The 24,486-nt window shown below is 40.2% G+C and overlaps 1 protein-coding gene, 1 long non-coding RNA gene and 1 pseudogene across 7 annotated transcripts in view; 1 reads left to right on the top strand and 2 right to left on the bottom strand.

Moving 5' to 3' along the window:
• The window catches only part of dnai4 (dynein axonemal intermediate chain 4), a 31,178-nt gene extending 27,692 nt beyond the window's left edge, over positions 1 to 3,486 (top strand). For all 6 annotated transcript variants that reach the window (XM_034612699.1, XM_034612696.1, XM_034612697.1 and 3 more), the window contains one exon: positions 3,283 to 3,486. In XM_034612699.1, the coding sequence (XP_034468590.1) occupies positions 3,283 to 3,327 (45 nt within the window). In that variant the 3' untranslated portion in view covers positions 3,328 to 3,486. The remainder of the gene's footprint in view (positions 1 to 3,282) is intronic.
• On the bottom strand, positions 1,779 to 21,652 carry LOC117777806. The gene is made up of 4 exons (XR_004616671.1): positions 21,639 to 21,652; positions 18,347 to 18,351; positions 3,875 to 3,884; positions 1,779 to 2,214 (listed from the first exon to the last, which is right to left on the bottom strand). It is a non-coding gene; the product is annotated as an uncharacterized LOC117777806 (long non-coding RNA).
• On the bottom strand, positions 4,973 to 12,359 carry LOC117777778 (annotated as a pseudogene).
• Positions 21,653 to 24,486: the final 2,834 nt, after the last annotated feature.

The following is a 24,486-nucleotide window of genomic DNA, read 5'->3' as shown; positions in this document are numbered from 1 at the left end:
AAGGTTTGTTTCTCACCAAGATGTATCATAATCATCAGATTGACATCATAACAACTTTCAGTTACACTGAATCTGTTTAATAACTGTAGTTTATACCGCAATAGATGTTACTTGTCCTCTGAAATTTCCAGGATTATAATGACAATGTGGCAGTTACACACTGACATATCCGACTTGAGGCTAAAATTAATTCCCAAGCCCAACCTTTTGAATTTTACATGGTGTAAATTTTTTTTTTACATACCAATATCCTTCAGCACCTCTTTCTGATGAACACGATCAAAGACACCATACCCCACAGGCATTGTGGCTACATTTATCAGTAAACATAAACTCAACTTCTTATCCTGAACACATAAACATAGAAATCACACAAACCAAGACAGAACATTAATTCATTACTAAAATAACATCCAACTAAATTTAACCAGGACACTTAACAGTCCCATAAGCCTTTGCACCCATGCTGTCCAATCAGAGTGACTGGCTCACCTATCACTACAATATAATTTGATCATCAAAATTTACCAATAAATGATGATGTCTGATCAGCTGATATAGATTCTATAGATCTGTGATCTGTGATCTTTGTGCTGAATTGAGTCCAGTATCACACAGATCGACCGACGGAACCGAACCATCCCAGTACAAACACAAGCATATAATGATAATTCTGTTAAATTCTATCGATTGGGGACATCACAGCTGTCTCTGAATTTAATAATCCTGCAGTTTTGGATGATTAAAATACGAACATGAGATACAACAAGTTCCCCCACATTATTTGTTTTGCCTCCACCTTTGAATCGGATTTTTTCTTATTTCAGGCTCCGTTTTCTCTATCGTCCTCACTCTCACTCACAGTATTAACAGCAGCAGCAGCAGTGTATCCATCTATTTTATTTATTAATGACATCACTGCTGCCCCTCTCTTCACCTCCACCTCACTAACAAACACCTCGATGTCAGTCTCAGAAAGTTTTGCTTCCTCTTCTCATCGCTTGATGCCGTAACTGTCATGACTCACCATGGGTAACCCATGGGTCAGCAGCATAATTTAATATTCATGAGGTGCTTTACATTGACCATTCATGGATGAATGTGGGCGTGTGGAGGGCGGAGTATGAGGCAGATCCAAGTACGAACGTTTCCAGGTGGACTGATTTATAAAGTGAACATTGCGTGCATGTGTGCATGTGCATGGTTTTATAAATCTGAATTTTCTTTTAATATGAATCCCACGCATTGTTTTATGAATGAGACCCCAGAACTGATACTACATACTCTATGGTTGGACAGTGGGACAAATGCATTACCTTTATGAAACATACATTTAAATGGGCCACTTCTCTGGCAATTTACAATGAATGTCAGGGTATGTGGCAGCTGTGGCTCAGGAGATTGTGTGAATGTGACTTATATTGTAAAGAGCTTTGAGTGGGTGATAAGACTGGATATACAAGCTCTGGAAAAAATTAAGAGACCACTTCAAAATGATCAGTTTCTCTGGTTTTGCTATTTATTGGTATGTGTTTGAGTAAAATGAAAATGTTTGTTTTATTCTATAAACTACTGACAACATTTCTCCCAAATTTCAAATAAAAATATTGTCATTTAGAGCATTTATTTGCAGAAAATGACAACTGGTCAAAATAACAAAAAAGATGCAGTGTTTTCAGATCTCGAATAATGCAAAGAAAACAAGTTTATATTCATGTTTAAACAATACTAATGTTTTAACTCAGGAAGAGTTCAGAAATCAATATTTGGTGGAATAACCTTGATTTACAATCACAGCTTTCATGCGTCTTGGCATGCTCTCCACCAGTCTTTCACATTGCTGTTGGGTGACTTTATGCCACTCCTGGCGCAAAAATTCAAGCAGCTCGGCTTTGTTTGATGGCTTGTGACCATCCATCTTCCTCTTGATCACATTCCAGAGGTTTTCAATGGGATTCAGGTCTGGAGATTGGGCTGGCCATGACAGGGTCCTGATCTGGTGGTCCTTCATCCACACCTTCACTGACCTGGCTGTGTGGCATGGAGCACTGTTCTGCTGGAAAAAACACTCCTCAGAGTTGGGGAACATTGTCAGAGCAGAAGGAAGCAAGTTTTCTTCCAGAACAACTTTGTACTTGGCTTGATTCATGCATCCTTCACAAAGACAAATCTGCCCAATTCCAGCCTTGCTGAAGCACCCCCAGATCATCACCGCTCCTCCACCAAATTTCACAGTAGGTGCGAGACACTGTGGGTTGTAGGCCTCTCCAGGTCTCTGTCTAACCATTAGACGACCAGGTGTTGGGCAAAGCTGAAAACTGGACTCATCAGAGAAGATGACCTTACTCCAGTCCTCTATGGTCCAATCCTTATGGTCTTTTGCAAACCTCAGCCTGGCTCTTCTTTGCTTCTCGTTGATGAAGGGCTTTTTTCTAGCTTTGCACGACTTCAGCCCTGCCCCTAGGAGCCTGTTTCTAACCGTCCGCGCCATGCACTTCACCCCAGCTGCCATTTGCCATTCTTTTTGGAGGTCACTTGATGTCATACTACGGTTGTTGAGTGACATTCGAATGAGTTGGCGGTCATCCCGGTGAGTGGAGAGTCTTTTTCGTCCTCTGCCGGCCTGTAGCTTTGTTGTCCCTAATGTCTGCTGCTTGACCTTGTTCTTATGAACCGCCATCTTTGACATTTTAAGGATGGAAGCAACCTGACGCTCACTGTATACCTCTGCCAGTAAAACCAGAATTGAACCCTTTTCCTCACTCAAAACTTTTCGTTTTAACTCTTTTGGCATGGTTAATAGTCACTTTTTTTTTATTCCAATTACTTTTGAGGTACTACTAGCACTGTTTCTGCCATCCAGCTGGTCCTATTGCAAGAGGATAGTGATGACGACAGCACTGGTTTTTATACTTTTCTTCATTGAATAAGATTTGGTTCAGGTGATCACCTAATCAGTACCTCATTAGGTAGAATCAGGTCTGCCTGTATTGGAATTCAACAGACACTGGAATGTCTGCCAAACACGTAGAGATGCTGATTTAAGAAAAATTTGGAGTGGTCTCTTAATTTTTTTCAGAGCTGTATAAATACTGTCCATTTATTCGTGACACATCTGCATTTTAAACTATGTAATCCTTGACTATTATTGACATGCTACCACGCTTCTTTGTGTGTTAATGTGCATTAGTTAGCGGTGAGACATTAAATGCAGTTTAGAAGTCAGTCAGAGACACAGATATCTGATGACAACCGAAGGTGTCTCTGCATCTTTTCTTTCAGGTGGATATTCTAGAAGACCTCATCCGCTCTGCAGCTTCCAGATAGGAAGAAACCATATGGCTCTCTCACTGGAATAGATGTATAAATACCATACACGTGCACACATAGACATCAAAGGGGGCTTGAGCCCCTGCCCTTTGTCTGGGATTTTCTTTCTTTTTCTTTATTTTATTTTTTTAAATCAATCCTCCTGTTTTTACACAGCTTCCCTGTCAACAAATATATTGATCGAATAAAAAATCCCAATATGAGGTCGTGAGATTAGACCTCCCCTCCCTCCCCCCACGTCTCCCGCACAGTGGTGAGCACTAGAGCTGTGGACATTTCTTGATTCTTAGATGCATCGCGACGCGGACGACTCTGCATCCATGCAGAGACAGAACATAATGGATTCATGTTGTTTTTGGTGATGTCCCTCCGCTGAATAATTATAACACCGCTGCTTCAGCACCAGGACAGACGCTCATTAAAGATCCGGTGTGTCAGAGTCTCTGTTCCTCCTCACTCCTGCACTCACTTTACAATTTAACAATAAACACCAGCACTGACATTTACTTTGTGTTTGTGTGAGTCGCTCTAGAGTTTATAACACACGTTTAAACCTGCTACACAACACAAGACGTAAGGGTTAGACGTAACGCGGTGTTTTAACTTCATTGTTGCAGAAGAAGCGACGCCCCGTTTATCCAGGAACATAAATATGAATTCAGCAGTTTTTTATGAAGATCAGTTCTAAGTGTGATGATTAGAAAACATCAGAGGAGCAGAGTCACTTGTTGACCAGCGGAGTAATGCGCCTCAGTGCAGTGGAGCTGCTAAGGGGGCCAGGTGGGGACAGGCGGGGACACCTTGATACAGTAAAGTTAGTATTCTAAAAACATATGTGACAGAAAAAAATATTATAATTATATTGTTTCTGTGCTTTGTTTGATTAATTAGATTTGAATGTAAACTGTGCACACTCTGCAATTAGCTGATAAACAATTTATTGTTATTTTTTTGTTGAGAAACATTTACTGCATTAAACTTCTAAAAATAAGTGCAGTTGCAGTTGAGAGTCACATGACCTTGTTCCACTGCACTGCTGATGTTATTGTTCCATTGTTTGAACAAGGTGTTACATTAATGGAGGAATTGTTTACTATTGTAATGATGCTGTTCTTTGAGGGAGCTCTCAAGAAATCCAAGGAGCAAAGAAAAATTATTATGAATGAACATTTCAACAGTATTAGGAAAAAGTTTCTTGCTATAGGGGCCACACTGTGCACTTGAACATATATGACTGGATGTTGCCAAGCTAACTGAGTAGTAGATTGATAAACTAGTGATAATGAAGCGTGTATGTATGAACTATGAAGCAACTGATGTGAAAAATTCAAAGTTCGTCTGTTTTCTCCTTCCTGACAGTTAAGTTGTTATCATGTTTTTATGTTCTCATTTTAAAGCTTGCAATACTTTCATGTAATTACATAACAGACATCATCCTCAGGCTCAAGTTTTTTTTTTATAGATAAGAGGATATGGTGCCAGTCCTTTAATCACATGGTTAAAATGAATAATGACCCACAACCATGATGTCACCCATTCACCATCTTGAAGTTGACTGTTTTCTGTGAATCCCTGCATTAATAAATACACTGTTACCGTGACAGACAAATAAGTGAGGCATGTCACGACTGATGCGATTTTTAAGGCCTGGACAGCCACAGCATGTTGGTGGAGAACTGGTGTGGTTTCTGACATGAGTCATCTGTCAGTGAATTACAGCCGGCCTGGTGCTGAACAGACGGAGGCTGAAGGGGCTGGGGAGAGAGACGCAGACAGAGGGTAAGTGTCACACTGTGCACTTTTGATCTAGATGACTAAGTTGGAAAAAAAGACACTGACCTCTTGAAATGTGTGACAGAGGAGGAGGAGCTTCGCTCAAGCTTCTTTGAGGAGGATGAAGAGGAGAAGGAGAGGGGGACTTTAGGGGATTTAGGTGGTGGCAGGATGGAGCAATGAGAGGCCTTTGACAGGTTTAACCTGAATAAGAAACACAATCATGATTAATGGCTTAATAGTATAATAAAATACGATGACACACACAAAACACAGATGCTTACTGACTAACGAAAGCAGACATTTTTTATTCACAATAGCATACACACAAAACATAAATAAAATACTCATATTAAATATATCTGATGCTATAGAAGCATCCACGCTAACAGCCTGAAGAGATGGATTCTCACTTGAGAGAAATCCAGCTGCCTTACAAGGTTAGTAAATAAGAGGACAGAAAAATTAGCTATCATTACAAACGAATGTGAATCCCCGCCTTTTTCCAGTCTCAAGCTGTGAGATGACCCCAAAATGTGATAACATGAACCGATAATTTTGTACCCACAATATAGTATGAACACAATACTACTGTTTGATACAGTTGAGACAGTGGAGAGTAAGAGGAAACCAGAAGAGAGAGACGACACACACACACACAGCAGTGTACCTTGAGAAGGAAGAAACTGATCTCTTTCCCTTCAGTTCTCTCAGTTTGTCTCCCTGCGTCAGACTACTTTCTTTGCAGTTATTCTACACACACAAACAGAGAGAGGGGTGGGGGGAGAGTATAATCAATTCATGATAAAATGATAAATATACTGCAAATCAAATGTCTATTTATAAGTTTAAATGTGTGCAATAATAGAAATCCCCTGACTTCATCCATGCTGTATGATTTGAAGAGGGTGTTGTTGATTGACAGGTCATCCATGCTTGATACGAGGCGGGACATGGTTTCCTGTTTCCCTTCCTCAGAGTCAGGGCTGTGAGTCTGCTGACGCTGCTGCCGCCGACTCAGCCTCTGCTGAACCAGTTTCTGTTTGGAGCGATGGACGTCACCCTGGACCCACAAACTGTGCTGTTTCCTACACACATACAGAAAAGAGACAACGGCCCATTCAACCTGACAAACTCTTGTCTTCCAACATAGCAGCAAATAACATTTTATCACCATTTTAGCAGCACCACGACAAATCAACTAGAAAACAAGCAAATAACCTGCAACGCACTTGCTTCCCTTGTCATAAGATGAACACTATTTAAGATTTTAAACTGAAGATTTAAAACTAAGAATTTTAACCATGTAATTGAACTTTTTGTTAAAACACACACACACACACACACACACACACACACAACCTTTCTAGAAGGAACCTTGGACCATTCGTGTTGAAGAGACCCTTATTATGGAGCCAGAGAAAGGTCGACGTTTTTTCCTACATCAGAAAGAATTTATAAGATACATTGACAATGCCTAAATGTAGATGCTTGCATGTTAACATGCCAGTGGTGATCATGCTGTCATGCACTTTACTATCACTTAGACACTGGGGATATCTAGAAAGCTGCTTTAACAACAGCTAAATGTGAGATATAGACCCACGCTGTGGAATATCCATTGGTTTATTTATAATATTTTTGTTATCGTCATGTTTTGTTATTACAAATCCAACAAAAAGATCAAAAGTAAAAATGATTGTGGAGCAAATACCATCAAAGGTCAAGTGACGTTGATGCTAGTGACACTGATGATGAATGGCTGCCAGAAAAAGAAGGATTGGCAAATAGCAGTAGTGACAGTGAAGCTGATGATTCTGAGGGAGCTGAGGATGCAGAGAGAGCTGAGGATGCAGAGAGCTAAGGATGCAGAGAGCTGAAGATGCAGGAGGCTGAGTGAGTTGAGTATGAGGGAGATGAGAATGCAAAAAGATCTGAGGATGCTAAGACAGTTAAGGATGCAGAGAGAGCTGAGGATGGAAAGACAGCTAAGGATGCAGAGAGAGCAGAGGATGGAAAGACAGCTAAGGATGCAGAGAGAGCAGAGGATGGAAAGACAGCTAAGGATGCAGAGAGAGCAGAGGATGGAAAGACAGCTAAGGATGCAGAGAGAGCAGAGGATGGAAAGACAGCTAAGGATGCAGAGAGAGCAGAGGATGGAAAGACAGCTAAGGATGCAGAGAGAGCAGAGGATGCAGTGGGAGCTAAAAATGAGGGAGCTGAGGATGTGCCATATATGAGAGCTTAGGGGAAAAAGCAGAAAACAAAACAGAAATATCTGCCTACCAAAGACAACCATTTGAGGGAAACTTCTCTATTTTTTTAGAAGAGTAGAAAGTGAATGTTGAGGAAAGGGAACCATGAGATTTCTTATGTATTTGAGTATTGTTAACATGTGTTTTTGATATGTTTGCAATAATTCAAGCTGTATTATAATTTCTGTTTATATAATTTTATAGTTTTCATATCATTATATTTATATATCATAACAAGTTTTCTTCTCAAGAGGACATGAGAAAATATCTTTGGAAAAGCTGTGTTGAAATTTTTTTTATATTAAATCTTGTCTTCGTATCCAGATTGTATCCAGATATAATTTTACGCTGATTGCATTTACACATGGTATTAATGTCTCTAGTGTCCACATTGAGATCTGACTGAAACATGCTCGCTCTGTCTAGCTCACGTTAGATCTGTCAATATACTTTTATCAGACCAAGTAAAAAGCAGATACTTGGTCTTGTCTTCACTCCTTCCTTATGTGTTTTGATTGAAGAATAGCTCCTGCTTTATCATTGATTTGAAACAGTAGCTCGGAATTTTTTTTCCACCCATGTAGTTATTGTATGTGGATTGACACCACGTTTAGACTTGTGACTTGTCACAATCCCTCCTCAATGCATTTACACGTGTGGTCCAGTGAGATATTGTCCATATCTCAATACCCTGGACTTCCCTGTCTTGTCAGTGTCACTCAGATTCACGCCTAGTGGTTCCTAATTTAGTCATGAATCCTTAAAACACCATACATATGTATACTTTTATAGTTGTATATTGCCTGAAACTGCTGAACTAACTCAAATATCAGTAATGGATGGATACGTGCCTGAATTTGTATTTTCCATAGCTCATTTTCTGAAGATGTGGCTAAAATTGGCGACACATTTAAATGGAGACCTGACTTGAGACTCACTCCTCTAAGAAGTTCTGTTGTGGGCCAATGATGGATCCAGGCCGGCAGATTCTGATCCAAGCAATGGCTTCAGCTGCAGTGAACCGGAAGTGCTTCATCAGGTGGCAGCCAATGAGAGTGCCTGTACGGCCCAGGCCAGCTGTGTTTTGACGGAGTGTTTAAAGAGAGAAGGTTGAAAGTTAAAAGTTATGGTCGAATAAAAAATGCTTTAACACCAAAAGTTACAACACACTATTCTATATTTTGTAAGACTTTCCATCTTTTATGCAGGAGAAACTTTCTTTAATTGTCTAAATAAATAAGAAATAAAAAATACACGCACAAATCCACTCCTACCTTTACAGTGCACGGCCACAGCCCCTTCATTGTTTTCACACACATGCAGAAAGCGCCTGATGATGAGATCAGAGGGTGTGGTCCCATCCAGGAAGAAGAGATCATGGTGCTCAAATCCTGCATGTTCAAACCGCCTGCTGTCATACAAGTTCTTGTTTAAACGGACCACGGATGTGATGTAGTTTTGCTTAAAGTATGCAAAGTATGCTTCTGGTGCATGGAGAGGATAACCTGGAAAAACAATCAAGGTGGACTGTGATTTACTGGCACTCAGTTACAGTTGTATTGATTAATAGCATGGGACATTCCATTCAAATACCTTTGTATCAGACTGATCCTGGGTGGACAGTGTATATACCTGTGCTTTAGAGGGAAGGTGTTTCAAGGGCTCAAACTCACCATTATCTATCTTACTGCGAGGGTGTGGGCTGCTGAATGCCAAATCTTCCCTGGTATGATCCAGTTCATATCCCGTTCTCTACACGCTAAAGACATGGGGACAACAGAGGGAGACATGGTGGGTGAGAGAATTACGCCAACATTTTAAACATTCAATACAGGTATAACTAAAACTTGTAATGATAGGTTGATATTATTTCTAAACAATCAATAAACTGTGCTCGAGTCATGTAAGACACATATATTTTTGTAAATGACCAGTGGTAAGATTTAGCGTCGTCAAGTTTTAATACCAGCAATGACATTTTAAAAAGTAGTGTGCTTGGCATGTACGCTGCACAACAATACCACAGCGAAATTCTTGATATGATTTTACAGATGCAAAAATTACCTATTGTATAAAATTGCATTGACACAAAATGATTTCCCCTCCCCTCTGTAGGTGTGTCTCATAGCATTCAGGTTGCTCAGCGGAGGCGTGGCCAGGAACAGCTCACCACTTCACCTGCAGCTCATTCTGCCACCACCTGCAAAACTATTGGTCCATCACTTGCAGTATACCTACCCTGGTCACTCCAGATGCCCACTGATCGCCAGATCGTTGCCTACAATCCTGGCGTGGACTACTGCATAGTGGTAGCCTCTCGCGCTCAGCCGCTCTACATAGTGCATTCAGAGTTTTTTCTGTATGTTATATGATCACTTTGTACTCACCGTGGTCTTCTTGTGCCTACAGTGGATAACTACACTCCGGTTTGACTTCCTACCTACCTCACCTGCCAAATCTCCGAGCTAATCCTTAGCCTCAACCCTGCCTTATTCCACTCTGCTTCGGTAGAACAATAAACTCCTTGCACGGAAGAACTGTGTTGTGGTGTGTCTCAGCTCTGGGATGCAAATACAACAACGTAACAATACAGAGCACCAAGAAAGAGTGACGTGGGAGTCATTTTTTAAGCATATGGCCGAAGATTTGACATAAAATATATGTCATTTTTTTTTATTTGCAGTAAGGAAAGCTTAATTACAGGATTTTTTATGTAATGAATTATTTCTATCGTGTGCCATTGCTACAGTGTTTTTACTTGATAAATGTTTTGAATGTCATCCACCACTGAAAACAGACATAACATGAAATGATAATTTCACAATAATGTGGTACCACAACATCAAGATGATTTCAGGATGTGCTCATGAAGATTTTGTTAATTAAAACTGTGGATTCTGCATGTAAATGACAGCGTTCTCCTTACGAGTCCCACTCACTCTGAGAAAAACAGCTGAATGATGTCTTGTGTCTCTGACGGAGCTTTGTCAAGTCTAAGAAAATAACCCTGGCCATACTTATGCAATCAGAGTTGGACTTGGAAATGATATATTGATAAATAAGTATGCACACAAACTGGAAGTGTAGAGTGTGAAAGACATGGTTGTGTACCAGACAGGGAGCGTCAAACCAAATATTGGTTGGATATAATGGCAAATGTAGGCTCTAGCATTTTTTAGAGCTTTATCCATATTAAGAAATAAAATCATTAATTTTCATTCTATGTTCAGTGCATGTGTGTGTATGCGTGCGTGCGTGTGGCTTGATTGTATCTTTTAAGAGCTGGCAAATAACTGTTCCAATATCACAACTTGTCACTGAGGGTGACCTGGCGTTTGCTGTTTCTGGCCCCTCAGCTGTGGAACTCCCTGCCAGGAGATCTCAGGTATAGGCAAACCCAATATCTCCTTATGGATCTCTTTATCAGACTCACTTTTATTGTAAGGCCTACTCTATTATATTATTTTATCTATTATCTATCTATTTAATTTATTGCATATGTTTTGTTGTAAAGCACTTAACTAACTTAACTTTTTTTTGAGAATTAACTAAATAACATTTGTTGTGAATATATCATATGTAATATTAATACAATATATGGTAAATTGTTATTATTACTGTTGTTGCACACAGTTACTTGGATGTTTTTATGGGCTCTGTCAGTTTATGATATCATCCTCCTCACCTCGTAGTGTTCATAATCCTCAACATCAAAGCTGTCAAGTCCAGGAAACATACTGTAACGCCTGGAGAGATAGAGAGAGAGAGACTGGAGGTAGTTAATGAAGTGTGATACTGGGATGTAACTTCTCTCTGTATGACCTGTGTTTTTTTCTCTTTAAACTTTTGTATGAGCAAAGGATTTAGAAAAAGCACATAATAGTGAACAAGAAAGTATTTAGCCTTTGACCTCCATGCGAACAGAGATTACTTTTTTCAGGTCCAGCTGTTGTTTTTTCTCTGATAAAGTCTTTTTAAATTTATCTTACATCAGTTTAATATGATGTAACAAAAGTGGGCTATAGTTCATTTGGTTAGAGTCAGTGTTTGTTGGGGTTGCATGCTTCTCAATGTACTAACTGATCTAGTGTGGTCATACATCATTGTTGTTTACCTTGCGAATTGCTTGTAAGCAGTCGAGCACAGAGAGGTTGAAGGAGCACTCTCCTACTGCTGCATCCCTGTTGGGCACATATATATACACACACAAACAAAAAAACAAACAAACAAACAAACAAAGACCATTATTTATGTGTGATCTATAATTCTGATGATTGACATCAAATGTTTGCAAAGAGAGAAAATCTCAGGTTTCATATTTTTCAGAAAGATTTTGAGAGTCAAATAACTCCCTGTTTTACATATGGTGTCCAAGCTGTAAGTATACCACAAAAGACCAATATCCTTTTACAGTCCAGTCATAGTGTGTGTGTGTGTGTGTGTGTGTGTGTGTGTGTGTGTGTGTGTGTGTGTGTGTGTGTGTGTGTGTCTGTGTGTGTGTCTGTGTGTGTGTGTGTGTACCTGAATGGCAGATATGCTGTGTTGTTTCCTGAGATAAGAGTCCTGTAGGCTTCTTCTGGACTTCTTTTCAAATAGATAACCTGCAGGGAAGAGGTTATACTGTAAAACAAATAATTGGCAGATGGACACACAGAGAGATGGATGGAGTGATTATTGATGGATAAATGGAGATATATTTACACCGTAGGCACCAATAAGGACAGCAGCATTGGCTCTTTTCTTCTGGTCATAACAAGTAAAATGAACCAGCTTCTTCCTGGACATTGTGAAAGACTGATGTGATAGAACAAAGTCATTGCCAAATCAATAATCAGTAACAACATCACTATGTACATGTCACTGCTCGACATATTACATGAGACAAATATGCAGACTGCATAGATTGCCTGAATAAATGGTGTGCATGGGAAAGTTCTGTGTTACCTTAAGCTTCTTGTTAAGTTTGCAGCAGTATCTGTACAGCATGGCCAGGTTGAGGGGCCCAAAATCAGTGTAGAAACTGCAACATAAAGACACACATTATTCACTCAGCTGTATAGGCCGATAGTATCAAATGGTGTACAGTTACCTTCACATCTATAGGGCAGGATAATCATGAGAGAAGAAAGAAAACTGGTCACTTAGTTTCTATTTTCTGTATTTCAATCTCACACTATGATCACAGTGAACAACATGGGTTGTTAAATTCATTTTTCAGTATATCTTTTTGAATGTTTTTTTTAGTTTTTAGACAAAAGTTATCCACCACAATAGCATAGCAAAAGTAGGAAATGTCAGGTATGTGTGGGGATACAAAAAACAAAACATATAATAATACTTGAAATGCTGACAGTTTTTTAAATGTCCAAAAGTCATTGACACAGCTGGATCCTGGGAATGAATAACCAGTGTGTACACTGAACAGATACTGTACATTTTGTGTAATACGGCAAAACCTCCGCTAGATGTCTCTGTCACTTACTCTACTAGAATTCCTGGAAGCATATTCAGAGCTTTTGGAGTCAAATCAAGGAGAAAAAAGGTGGATAGTAACTAAATACATTTACTCAAATAGGTAAAAGTGTTATGTATGATACTGTGCTTCTACTCCATGACATTTCTGAAGGAAATGTCATGGAGTAGAAGCACAGAGTTTGATGAAAATGAAGATGAAAACAGAGGCTTGGGGCTTGTGAACTCTTGTATCTGGAAGTGAAATTATCAATATTTCACAGAAAAGCAAAGAGAAAAAGAAAAAACATCAATACAAATCTGTGCAGCAGTAAGTAATTAAAGCAAGCGTCCGCTATAACAGCTACATCTAACAGCTGTCATGTGAAACAGGACTGATGGAGTGTTTTACCTCCAGTAAAGGATCTGAATATTTCTTCCATATGTGCTTCTACAATCACAAATAAACATCTAGTTTACTGGTGATTGTTACAGGACAGTGGAGCACACGCCCTGGTGTATTCTCATAATCTGCTGCTGCTAAGGTCATTAAAGACCTGAATGAATTTGACGCATTGATAAATAATTAATGAATCAATCCGAACTGTAACTCTTTTGCATATTTCACCAGTGACAAGATGCAAGGACACAATGTGATTTAGTTATGCATACTTTAGGCTTAACTATCCAATAGGATGCATGTAATTTATAGAGTGACAGCTATTGTAGCCATTCATGGATGTGCTGTTAGAATGGGTGACGCAAGTAGAGGAAGATATACTGGGATTCTGTGGGAGACATCTTCAGACTTGGGGGTGACAATTGCTGTTACTCTGTTAGCGTTTGTATATTGTTCCACCTTCTGGGTCTCCTTGATGCATCAAGTCTACATTCAAACCTTCTGCATAAGACATCAGCTGCTGCCTGAGTTCTCCTTCCACCAGCTTCCAGAAAAGTTCCATAACAATGAGTATACACATACTTTATAAACAGAAAGAATAAACTGCCTCCTGCTTTCATGTAAACCTTGTGCTTCCATGTAGATATATCCCATAATTTATCAATGGTTAAGTGTGTTCCTGATAAAAACGGATCTCTCTATTTGATCCGACTGGCACACTCAGCTGATAAGTCTAAAGCCTACAGCAGCTTTAAATGCACAGAAATAGGAAAATAGACAGTCATGGATTTTAAGCTATTAAAACCAAAGCACTAGGCTTTCATGTTTTCTCAAATATAAAAACATCACTTTTCCGTGCATTGTCAATTTGATGCTAATGGATTAAGTACCAGGTCAAACACTATGTGCTGCAGACCCTGCAGGTAAAAATGGCAGACTGCAATGATTAAGTGTCCAGTCTGACTGCGTCATTCTGTGTTTGTCCTAAATCCCTTTCCATCATGGGGCCACAGCCACTGATCTCATCTTGACCTACATCTTTCAATGTGATCATACGCTGGCTGTACATGCCTGGAGCTCAATGGGCTTCCGTCACAGGCTCATACTTAAATGAACAAATCTCCCTTTCCTTATTAGCCTGCGTTTATTTAAGTGAATTCATCCAATTTAGGGTACAAGGTACTGTAATGTACTGATTCATTCAGAGAGAGTGGCTTACTTCCCACACAAGCAAAGTTCTTGTTTTAACAACAAGAAAAGTATTACTCTGAATGAACTACAGATGCAGTAGTTGGGTCATATCATTAAGGATGGGGAAAAAAAGAGAAAAGGGGGGAAAGTACACTAATGGCCAAAACATTATGATCACCTGCCTATATGCTGTTGGTCTGACCCACTGAGGCAAGGAAACTTCCTCTGAAAGTTCCCTGTGGTATCATTAACAACCCTTCAGTTCTAACCACTTGTCCCAGGTTTTGGGTAAAACATGTGAGAGTGTACCAGTGACAGGCGTAATAAACACATGGGTTAACATTGTCGAATGGTCACAGTTTGGTTAGGTTTAGGTTGAAAAACTACTTGATTAGGATAAGGGAAAAAATTGTATCCTTCCAATCTTAGGGACCCTCATCATCACAGTGACCAATAATACATGTGTGGTTGAAGCTGGGGTAATGGCTTGGAGCAAAACAGGAAAACTTGTCGGTTTCAAAGATGCTCCCGACCAGTGTCAGTCAAGGGCCCTTTGACCTTGGTCTTTACAACTGCCTATTTCTCCCAATTCCACCATTTGACTATGAGAACCAGCTACTCACTTACCACCTTATACATAACTAGACCTTTCACAAGACGATCAACATTATTCAATTCAATTCATATGAGTGGTCATGATGTTGAGGCTCACTTGTGTGAGGAAGATATTTGAGAACGACAGAAGAGAGGAAGAGTAGGATTAACCATGAATGGACTAAATCCTTGGCCTGCTGTACATGATCACTCTTAAGTGTTCAGGAGTTAGACACAGAGTAGGATGCCCCTAGTTCTTCCAGAGACAGATAGGCAGATATGGTGTCTATTAACACCATCTTCATCCAATGAGCCCATGGTGCCACTGTGTTGAAGAATCTGCATCTTATATATTTCTCCACTCATTTCTCCACTCCCTAAAAATATAAATTGTTGATAATGAATGATAATGTTATTATCATTTATTATTATATAAATTAGAGCTGTGGTGATGAATCATTTTAGAACATAGGGCAAAATGGTGAATATCCCTTGTATGTTTGAAGGTCTTTTTGTCAATTTAAGTTAGCAGGTGTTAGCGGCCACCAATGGATTTTAGGGATATAACCTCAGTTGTGAACCTGAGTGTCATCAAGTGTTATGGCCTTTTAACCACAAAACACCCTCTTCTAAGGCAGGCTCACCACAGGTTGATCAGACCTGGGTCCATGTCCCTAGCATATTGGGGCCTAGTTGGGATCTTTCGTCCTGATCCAGAACCATTGGCTGCAGCGTTCTGCAGTGTGTGATGTTTCTTTTATGGTCCGGCAAAGGGCTTGTCCGTGGATCCCCAGATCTTTGAGCAGCCTGATGGTGGATGTTGCAAGGAAACCCCTGCAGACAACCTCCACAGGGAAAAACTATCTTTCCAGCCACGTTCCTCTGCCTCAAAGTGGTTGAATTTTATTACAATTCTGTCAAGGGCTAAGTTGTATTTTACTTTCTACCTGTGAGGTAAATAGACTTTGTCCTTAGTCAGTTTTTGGTAAATTAGGAGTTTTTGTTAAACTCACCTCTTCACCGATTAAGATAACCCCAAGTCTCTCTTGCTGTTGAGCTCTGCTGAGTTTCTATTCCTAGGCCATTACCACCTGGTGCTTGATTTGACTCATTAGCAGGGGGTGTGGTCAGCAGAGCTGTAGCCAACCATTGTCGAGTGAAAACTCATCAGATGAAGACTGATATAAAAGTATAACGTTGATCCGTTTCCTTTTATTTGAATATGTGTTTACTTTCCATCCCTGTTCGCATATCTACTCGTAGATACTATAGGCCTCGCACTTGTTTACAACATTACGGTAATCTTTCCTCTCTTATCTATCCCACCCGTTCCACACATACCCAACACCTTGTCACATCTACTTCATCTTCAACTTCATCCACTTTGCTTTTCTCTTTCACCCCCCTGTCTCCCAATCAAGTTCTTGCCCTGGTTTATTTCTGCCCGCCCAACCACCTCCCCCCTTGACCCCATCTCACATTCTCGTGTCTATTGCTCCCGACCTTCTTCCTTTTCTCACCCATCTTATCAACACTTCCCTGTCAACTGGCTGTTTCCCAAACTCTCTGAAGGACGCAAGAGTAAACCCTCTCCTGAAGAAATCCACCCTCAACCCGTCTGAAGTAAACAACTACAGACCTGTCTCTCTTCTTCCCTTTCTTTCCAAAGCTCTCGAGTGAGTTATCTTTAATCAACTCTACTCCTATCTTCACCATAACAAGCTTCCTGATCCTCACCAGTCTGGTTTCAAGGCAGGTCACTCAACTGAGACTGCCCTCCTTGCTGTCACTGAGCAACTTCACACTGAGCAGCCTCTCTCTCCTCTGTCCTTATCCTTCTAGACCTTTCTACTGCATTTGACACAGTGAACCACCAGATACTTATTTCCTCCCTTCACGATCTGGGTGTCTGAGGCTCTGCTTGCTCCCTGCTCTCATCCTACCTCACCAGGTAACTTGGAGAGGATATGTGTCCGAACCTTGTCCTCTCACTACTGTGGTCCCTCAAGGTTCCGTCCTGGGTCCCCTCCTCTTCTCTCTGTACACCAACTCTCTCGGTTCTGTCATTCACTCACATGGCTTTTCCTTCCACAGCTACGCTGATCACACCAAACTGATCCTCTCTTTTCCCCAATCTGAAACACAGGTAGCAGCACAAATCTCTGCCTGTCTGACTGACATCTCTCAGTGGATGTCTGCACACCCCCTTAAAATCAACCTTGACAAGACCGAACTACTTTTACTTCCAGGTAAAGGCTCTCCCACCCACGACCTGACTATCACCTTTGACAACTCCGTGTTAACCCCCACTCAGACTGCTAGGAACCTGGGTGTGACACTCGACGGTCAACTCTCCCTTACTGTCAATATCACTGCAACAACCCGTTCCTGTAGATTCATGCAGCACAACATCAGGAGAATACGCCCCCTTCTCACTCAGAAGGCGGTGCAGGTTCTGGTCCAGGCCCTGGTCATCTCACGCCTAGACTACTGCAACTCCCTCCTGGCTGGTCTACCTGCTAGTGCCATCCAACCTCTGCAGCTCATCCAGAATGCAGCAGCTCGACTGGTCTTTAACCTAAATTCACTCACACTACTCCGCTCCTCCGCTCCCTTCACTGGTTACCAGTGGCTGCCCACATACGTTTCAAAACACTAGTACTTGCGTAACGTGCTGCGAACGGATTGGGCCCAGCTTACATCCAGGACATGGTCAAACCTTTCACCCCAGCCCGTTCACTCTGCTCTGCATCTGCCAATGGGCTTCGTTTTGCGCGTTCACGTGTAGGGGTAAGCTAGCCCAATACATGTTGGGACGGAGGGGTAGGGCCAAGTGTTAGGGCTTCAAACCAAGGGGTACCCAGAATGCCTTGCGAATCACTGGCAAGCTGGGAGAGAGACCCACAAATGTAGTATTTTCACCATTAATAAGGATTTAACAATTATGATAATGATTGTAATATCTTAGTGTAATATAATTTCAATGTTTTATGGTCATTTTTTTCACAACAACCTTAAAAAAAAGAACACGTAACTTCATGTCGCATCCACCCACTTTGAAGATACACAATGCACTTGATGAACCCGCGTAAAGCAGCAGGGTTGCCTAGAGACCCCTGCTAGCAAACTGAAGCTGTGTGCTTTTGATTCATATGTGAAATAATGCAGAGCATCCAAGCTTTTCAATTTCAAATGTCATTGATTCACCTGCATTAGCATAGATGTTATTTGGATATTATAGGTTTGTCACTTTAGTAACTGCAAGCAATAGCATTGGTTTATTTAAGATCTCAACAATGTTATTACAATGACATCTCTGGCAAAACTTTTTGTCTCGTCTGTTTACATTGACGACTACTGATGATGTGTCTGGTTTTCGCAACGACTATTGATCATGTAACAGCTTCTTGAAGGGCTGTCCCAATCCGTAGCTGAAGTTTTCAACCAACCTTGTGACTCCGTTTCAAGGGGCAAGATAACCCTCGAAAACAAGGGGTAGGGGTAGGGCCAAGGGGTGAAATGGTATTGGGCCAAGTCTAAAGGATAAGTGTCTTAAGATGCCCCCTGCTTTATAATTTGATGTGTCATTTTTTGCATGTATAGTTTTGTATTTCTCTCAAAAAGGCCACTCATTTTACAAAATATTTAGCATTATTAAGAGTGGTTGGCTGAAATAACCTGATGATTCTCAGTCAGGTTTCTATGAAGGATGTAATAATGCTGCATAACCACAACGTCTGAGCTGACTGACAAGCATTAATGTGATCCAGCTGCTTAACACAGACCCTTACCTCTCATATATGAACTCGTCATCCGTGCTGAAGTAGTGTGCGTTGGCTGTGTTCTTTGGTTTGACGTGAAGAGTAGCAAAATACAGCCGATCTGTGGCACAGACAGACAGACAGAAAGGGGAAATTGCATTATTGACAGGTTTTGTAAGTTCAGCTGCGTGTAGAGTGACATAACTGGTGACTGGTTCAGCTCCGCTGCCACAAATGACAGATACAGGAAGTCTTTCCTGTCCACAGCAATAAGACTGTACAATTCTCACCTCTTATAGTTTCTATCCACACCAAAACTCTCGGAGTAATCCTGCAATAACTGTGAACATGTTTTTTCTTTTTACACATATTATTCCTGGTAAGCATATGATTCACAGTTCATGTATTAACTTTACAATAGAAGATTTGATCAACTGCCACACAAACATTTTGCTTATGACATTTGATCATTTAAAACAGAAATACTGGCCTCGCCCTTCCCTTCAAACCATGTAGTGGATCAGCCATAGTAGACTTTAGGCAACACAAAGATGTGAAAGCTCATTTCTGGAGCCAGTGTTTAATTTGGGCTACTATAGGAACATGGTGGACTCCTTTACTTCCCATTTCTGTTGATAGTGCCACCTAAATCTCAACCTTTTAAAATAGATAAATGAAAAATAAAATACCTCTTGCTTACTGAGTTGTATTCAGTTATACCCTCTGAGTTATTTCAAAGTCTGAGTCCCCCACAAAGTCAACAAATCACCTGATAGTTGTGGAGTACCTTAAGTTAAGGTTTGGGCAAACTGAACTCATTAAATATAAGCAGAATCAGTATTGTATCAGTATCTGTATACCCATCATGTACTGTGTGCATGGATGTACAAACAATCATTACTGTTATATTTATATTGAGAGTTGTTTTCTATGGCTCATGTGTGGAATTACAGTTTTTATTCATAATGACATCCTTGTGTAAACTTGTGAAACAGTGTAAATACCATTAATCTTGACATGTTATCCCTCTGTGTTTAGATTTGACTGAGTTTAGACTCAGAAGAAGTGTGATTATTGAGTACTAAATAAAATATATTAGTAATATCTCAGTAGAATGTTCATACAGTTAATGTGATGTTCATTATAAGATACCATAAATGTGTGTGTCACTTACCTTTAATAAATTCTGACGCACAGGAAATGTCATATTCCTCTGCCATTTGACTCACTGCCTCCTCCACTGTTCAGATTAGATTTAGTTACAAATAGTCCTATCCCAATCTATATGGAAGTGAAACCGTTTTTTGGGGGGTTGTCTGAGGCCATATAATACCAGGTCCACTATCCAACTTCAGTGCGTCTGTCATAAAATTATGATAAAATAAAGTCAAAATAAGTCGTTAACAGACAAACTCCAGTCCCGTGTCCACAGCTGAGCAGGCTGTACACTTGTGTAAAAAAGTCTCCAAAGTGAAATCCAGCCCACGCCCTCCAGCTCCCCTCCCTCAGTCATCTAGAGACTCTGCTCCAACTCAATCAGTCCCTTCACGTCTGCATTAAAACGTTTCTCGAAACATTCCTGCACACTGTGGGAGAGCTGAGGGGACGGAGCAGGCTGCAGAGTCGGAGAGCATGTTAATCTCTCTGTTGCACATGCTCTGTCTGTGGCCACACACACACACACACACACACACACAACCATAGACATGTAACTATAGACGCTAATCCCCCATTTCACGTTATGGTTATTTATATAATACATTTGAATGTTGCTATCAAAACATACTATTTCCATCTTTGTGGTTACATTTGTAGTGTTTCCTCTGTTATTATTTTTCCATAAAAGTCTATGAATGAATTCTTGCTCCTGTAAGCTATTTGAAGTAAATTAAGACCATACCTAAAGAGTATGGTATGGCACACCACAGTAATTCTTTTAAATGCCTTACTGTGAAGGCTGATTCGTTTGTCCGAAGGAATGTAGCTTGCCCCTGTCATCCAAGGGTGTGGAGCCAAAGGCCCATGTGTCAAAAGTCTGAGCTCCCCGATAGCCTGACTGAGCAATGAGTTTCAGCTAAATCTGCAGTTACATCACACGGTTGTGAGATGGTGATTATACAATAAGTGTGAAACAAAAGTCACTTATCTGTAGAGACACTAATGCGCCTAGAATTTTGTCAGTGAAGTGGTACAATGTGGTAGAAATTACCAAGTTGGGCAGGGTCTCAACAGTCAGTATGCTGTAGTCATTTAATATATACTATGTATGTTGTAAAACCATTTTGATAGTCTTCCATTATTTCAAATAGACATATTTAAGGACAGCAGACATAATGGTTGGAGTTCTCTTTTCATTAGTGTTAGCAAGATGGCTCTAGGGATGCATTATTCTGTATACATACATTTACAACACACATTCATGGTTCCAAGATGATGAATTTTAACGACTCTGGTGATCACCTGGCCTTTCCTCTGCCACCACCAGGTTTACATTTATTTTGACATTATTTTGATATCTTGTCATGAATCTTAGTCCAGACATCGTGGCCCACAGAATGAAGTGTCAAAGCTGTGAAGATTCTGTTACCTTCAGTCTGCCAGCACCAACGGGTCAAACTTTTATTTTGACCAGTACCCTGGCTAATGACCCAAAAAATGGCTAATCCATTGACATACCCATCTGCCTCATCTGGAGTTTGTGTTTAGTGCTACTGAGCAAAATAGTGAACACTTTACCTGTGCATTGTACATATTTTAGTGTGTGCGTACTTTAGCACACTGATGTTAGCATTTAACTCAAATTACCAGTGTCATACAGCCTTAAAAGCTGCCAACTTACTTATTTAATAACACCTCAAATGGTCAATCAGTGTAACTTTATACAGCAGAAGAGAGCACCAGGAGACATTTATAAAGCTTTTGTAAAACCAGACCACACCCGATTTTCATTCCTTTGGTTTCACAGCAGCCTTATGGTCTGATCTGCAATAGTAAGGATAAGTAAGATAAGGTGTGTGTTAGTGAGGACTTAAGATACTGAAGTAGTCCCTTTTTTACCCCAAATGAAACTAAAAATGTCCGTGTAGATGAAAATGGTTTTTGGTTTCATGTTTATTTCGTACTTCCTGAATTAATGGATCAACATGAGATAAAAACTTTGTGTCGCTCAAGATAATATATTGACTTCAACTTTAACGCAGCAACCTTACATTCTGTCTTACTTCAAACATGCACTCAGATCTTTGTCTGTAGGATGCAGTTCTATTCCCGGATTTAGCCTTATCTCTTCTGGTTAGCCAATTAGGCATCAGATTAACAGAGGGTAAGGGAGTGAGCAGGGTCATAGCTGGGGACACCCACCATGACACACAAGATATAACAAGACACTTGATGATCCTGGTCATGGTTTATCATCAAAGGTTTGCGAAGCTGAGACTCAAACTGGGGGGAATCAAACAATATATAGTTAATGTTATAATTAATGTATCAAAAGTTTTTTTCAAATTTTTTGTAATTTCAAGCTTTTTATTTCATTTTGAAATGCAGGTGTGAAATAGAAACCAATCGACGGCCCTGCTTTTGGTGAGGTTTCCATCAAATCAAGAGTTGTTATGTTGATATGAAGGTTTATGTGTCTCAAGTTGTAATTCTGCTAATGAAACGCTGCCCTCTGCTGTTCATCCACGTAATAGGATCTGTGGCTGCTCAGTTACACCTCTCAGTGTTTCACATGCATTGTTTTATTTGTAACCACTATCACAATACTAACACACATCAACAAAAGATTGTTTTTCTATTTTTCCTATATCACACACACACACACACACACACACACACACACACACACACACACACACACACACACACACACACACACACACACACACGTGGAAGAACTGTGATCAGAGAACTTGAGATGGATGTGAATAGTCTGATCTGTGTCCTGTAATTGGCATTAAATAGAGAACTATAGAGAAAGAAATATAGGAGAGGCTTGAGAAAGGATATGTTTATATATTATAGAGTATTGTATGGTGGTGGGTTCTGCAAAAAAATGTGCCCTGTGACTGATCTTTTCTTTCACATCACAATATTAGATTGTTAACACTGATGCATAATGCACACGTATTAGTTTAGTCAGGTGGTACGCAAGCTATAGGACCTTCCAAATGCTCACATGATGAATGTCGGTGGTTGTGAAGTGATTAGTGGGCGAGTGAAAAAGTATAGAAGTATTATGTTTTTAACACCTCAGTGTGAAAGGTAACTATAACAATGCTGGAACCAAGACACTCAGAGAACACTCAGGTCCAATAATCCAAGCAGACAAATCCAAAGGGAGCAGGCAAAAAAATCCAAAAAACTGAGTCAAGGCAAAAGTCATACACTCAGATGCAACACTAGGAAAACCTTGAGAGAGATTAGTACACACATGGTGTATGAGGAGGTGTGTATATATACTGATGGTGATGAGGTGCGGGTGAGGTGAGGGCAGTGGCAGCAACCTGAACAATGGGAAGAAGTGAAGCTGGAGTTCATGAACAGAGTGAGTGAAAAACAAATAAAACAGGAAGTGACAAACTAAAATGCATGAAAGTTAAAGAACTGATGTTACAGTAACAGGGAATTATAGCTGCTAAAAAATTAGAAGTAGAAAATACATTTTATTCTGAAATGAGAAGGAGCAACAAACAAAAAACAAAAATTTGTTTAAGAAAGAGACATAGTTATTAGTTTAACAAATAATTTTGTTAATAACATGGGTACCACAGAGACAATGATGGGAGAGGGGGAGATGAAGAATAAGGGTGTGAAGGAGATGAAAGATGAAAAGGAAGGACAAGAAGAAGAAAGAAGAGAAAAGCATGTGGTCAAATTTGCTGCTCCAGCCTTCAGCTGATAAATGTGTATGATGATGTAACACACTGGAGAGAGAGAGAGTGATGTTGGTTTGAAGCGTCATTAAACTTTCCAATCAGCTCTTCTCCAGAAATGCTGCCAAAACAACTTTTTATTGATTCTCTTTTTATTGATGTAAAACAAGTTTCCATTTGGCCAGAAAGTTAACGTCATCTACCTGAGTCTGTGTGGGGAATTGAACAGAAGCATGTCATATTGAAATTAGGGAACATCACTGTAACACAGTCCTCCATCCCTGAGGCCACTCCAGCCCGTCAATGCTGGACTGACTCCCAGTCCAACAGCACTTAACTCACAGCATGAAGCACTGCAGCTGTCAAAGACTGCTTTCACCCTCAGAAGTCAGAATCAGTTCACAAAGGATTTTATGCTGAAATGTCCTCTACAGAAAATAGTCGTTTAAATAGTCATTTAGGCGATCTGGCAAAATCCCTTCAGGAGTTGAAGGACAGCAGAGTCACTATGTGTCATACAGACATGTCACAATTTGGCAAATTCCCATTGTCCAAATGCGTCTGTGAGGAAGACACTTGATTCCAACCACCTCCTGGTTTCTGTCCTGTACCTGGCTCTGTCTTCAGTCTGAAAAGAATGTTTCTCTCTTGAATGAATAAATCATCACAGTTGCAGCCAAATTCATAACAAAGTCAAGGGGGATGATGGCATCAATAGAAAAAATAGAGATATTCACATTCACAAGTGTCATACAGCCACGCAACAAAATCATGTAACCTTGCTAATGAGGGCACATAGTATCTTACATAGAAAACTGGGATTGTAAATGGGATTAGTTGTAAATGACTGATGTGTA

Source organism: Hippoglossus hippoglossus, chromosome 17, assembly GCF_009819705.1.
Source record: "Hippoglossus hippoglossus isolate fHipHip1 chromosome 17, fHipHip1.pri, whole genome shotgun sequence".
Classification (NCBI taxonomy): Eukaryota; Metazoa; Chordata; class Actinopteri; order Pleuronectiformes; family Pleuronectidae; genus Hippoglossus; species Hippoglossus hippoglossus.
The sequence above is the reverse complement of the archived record's forward strand: the minus strand, read 5'-3'. Positions and strand labels throughout refer to the sequence as shown.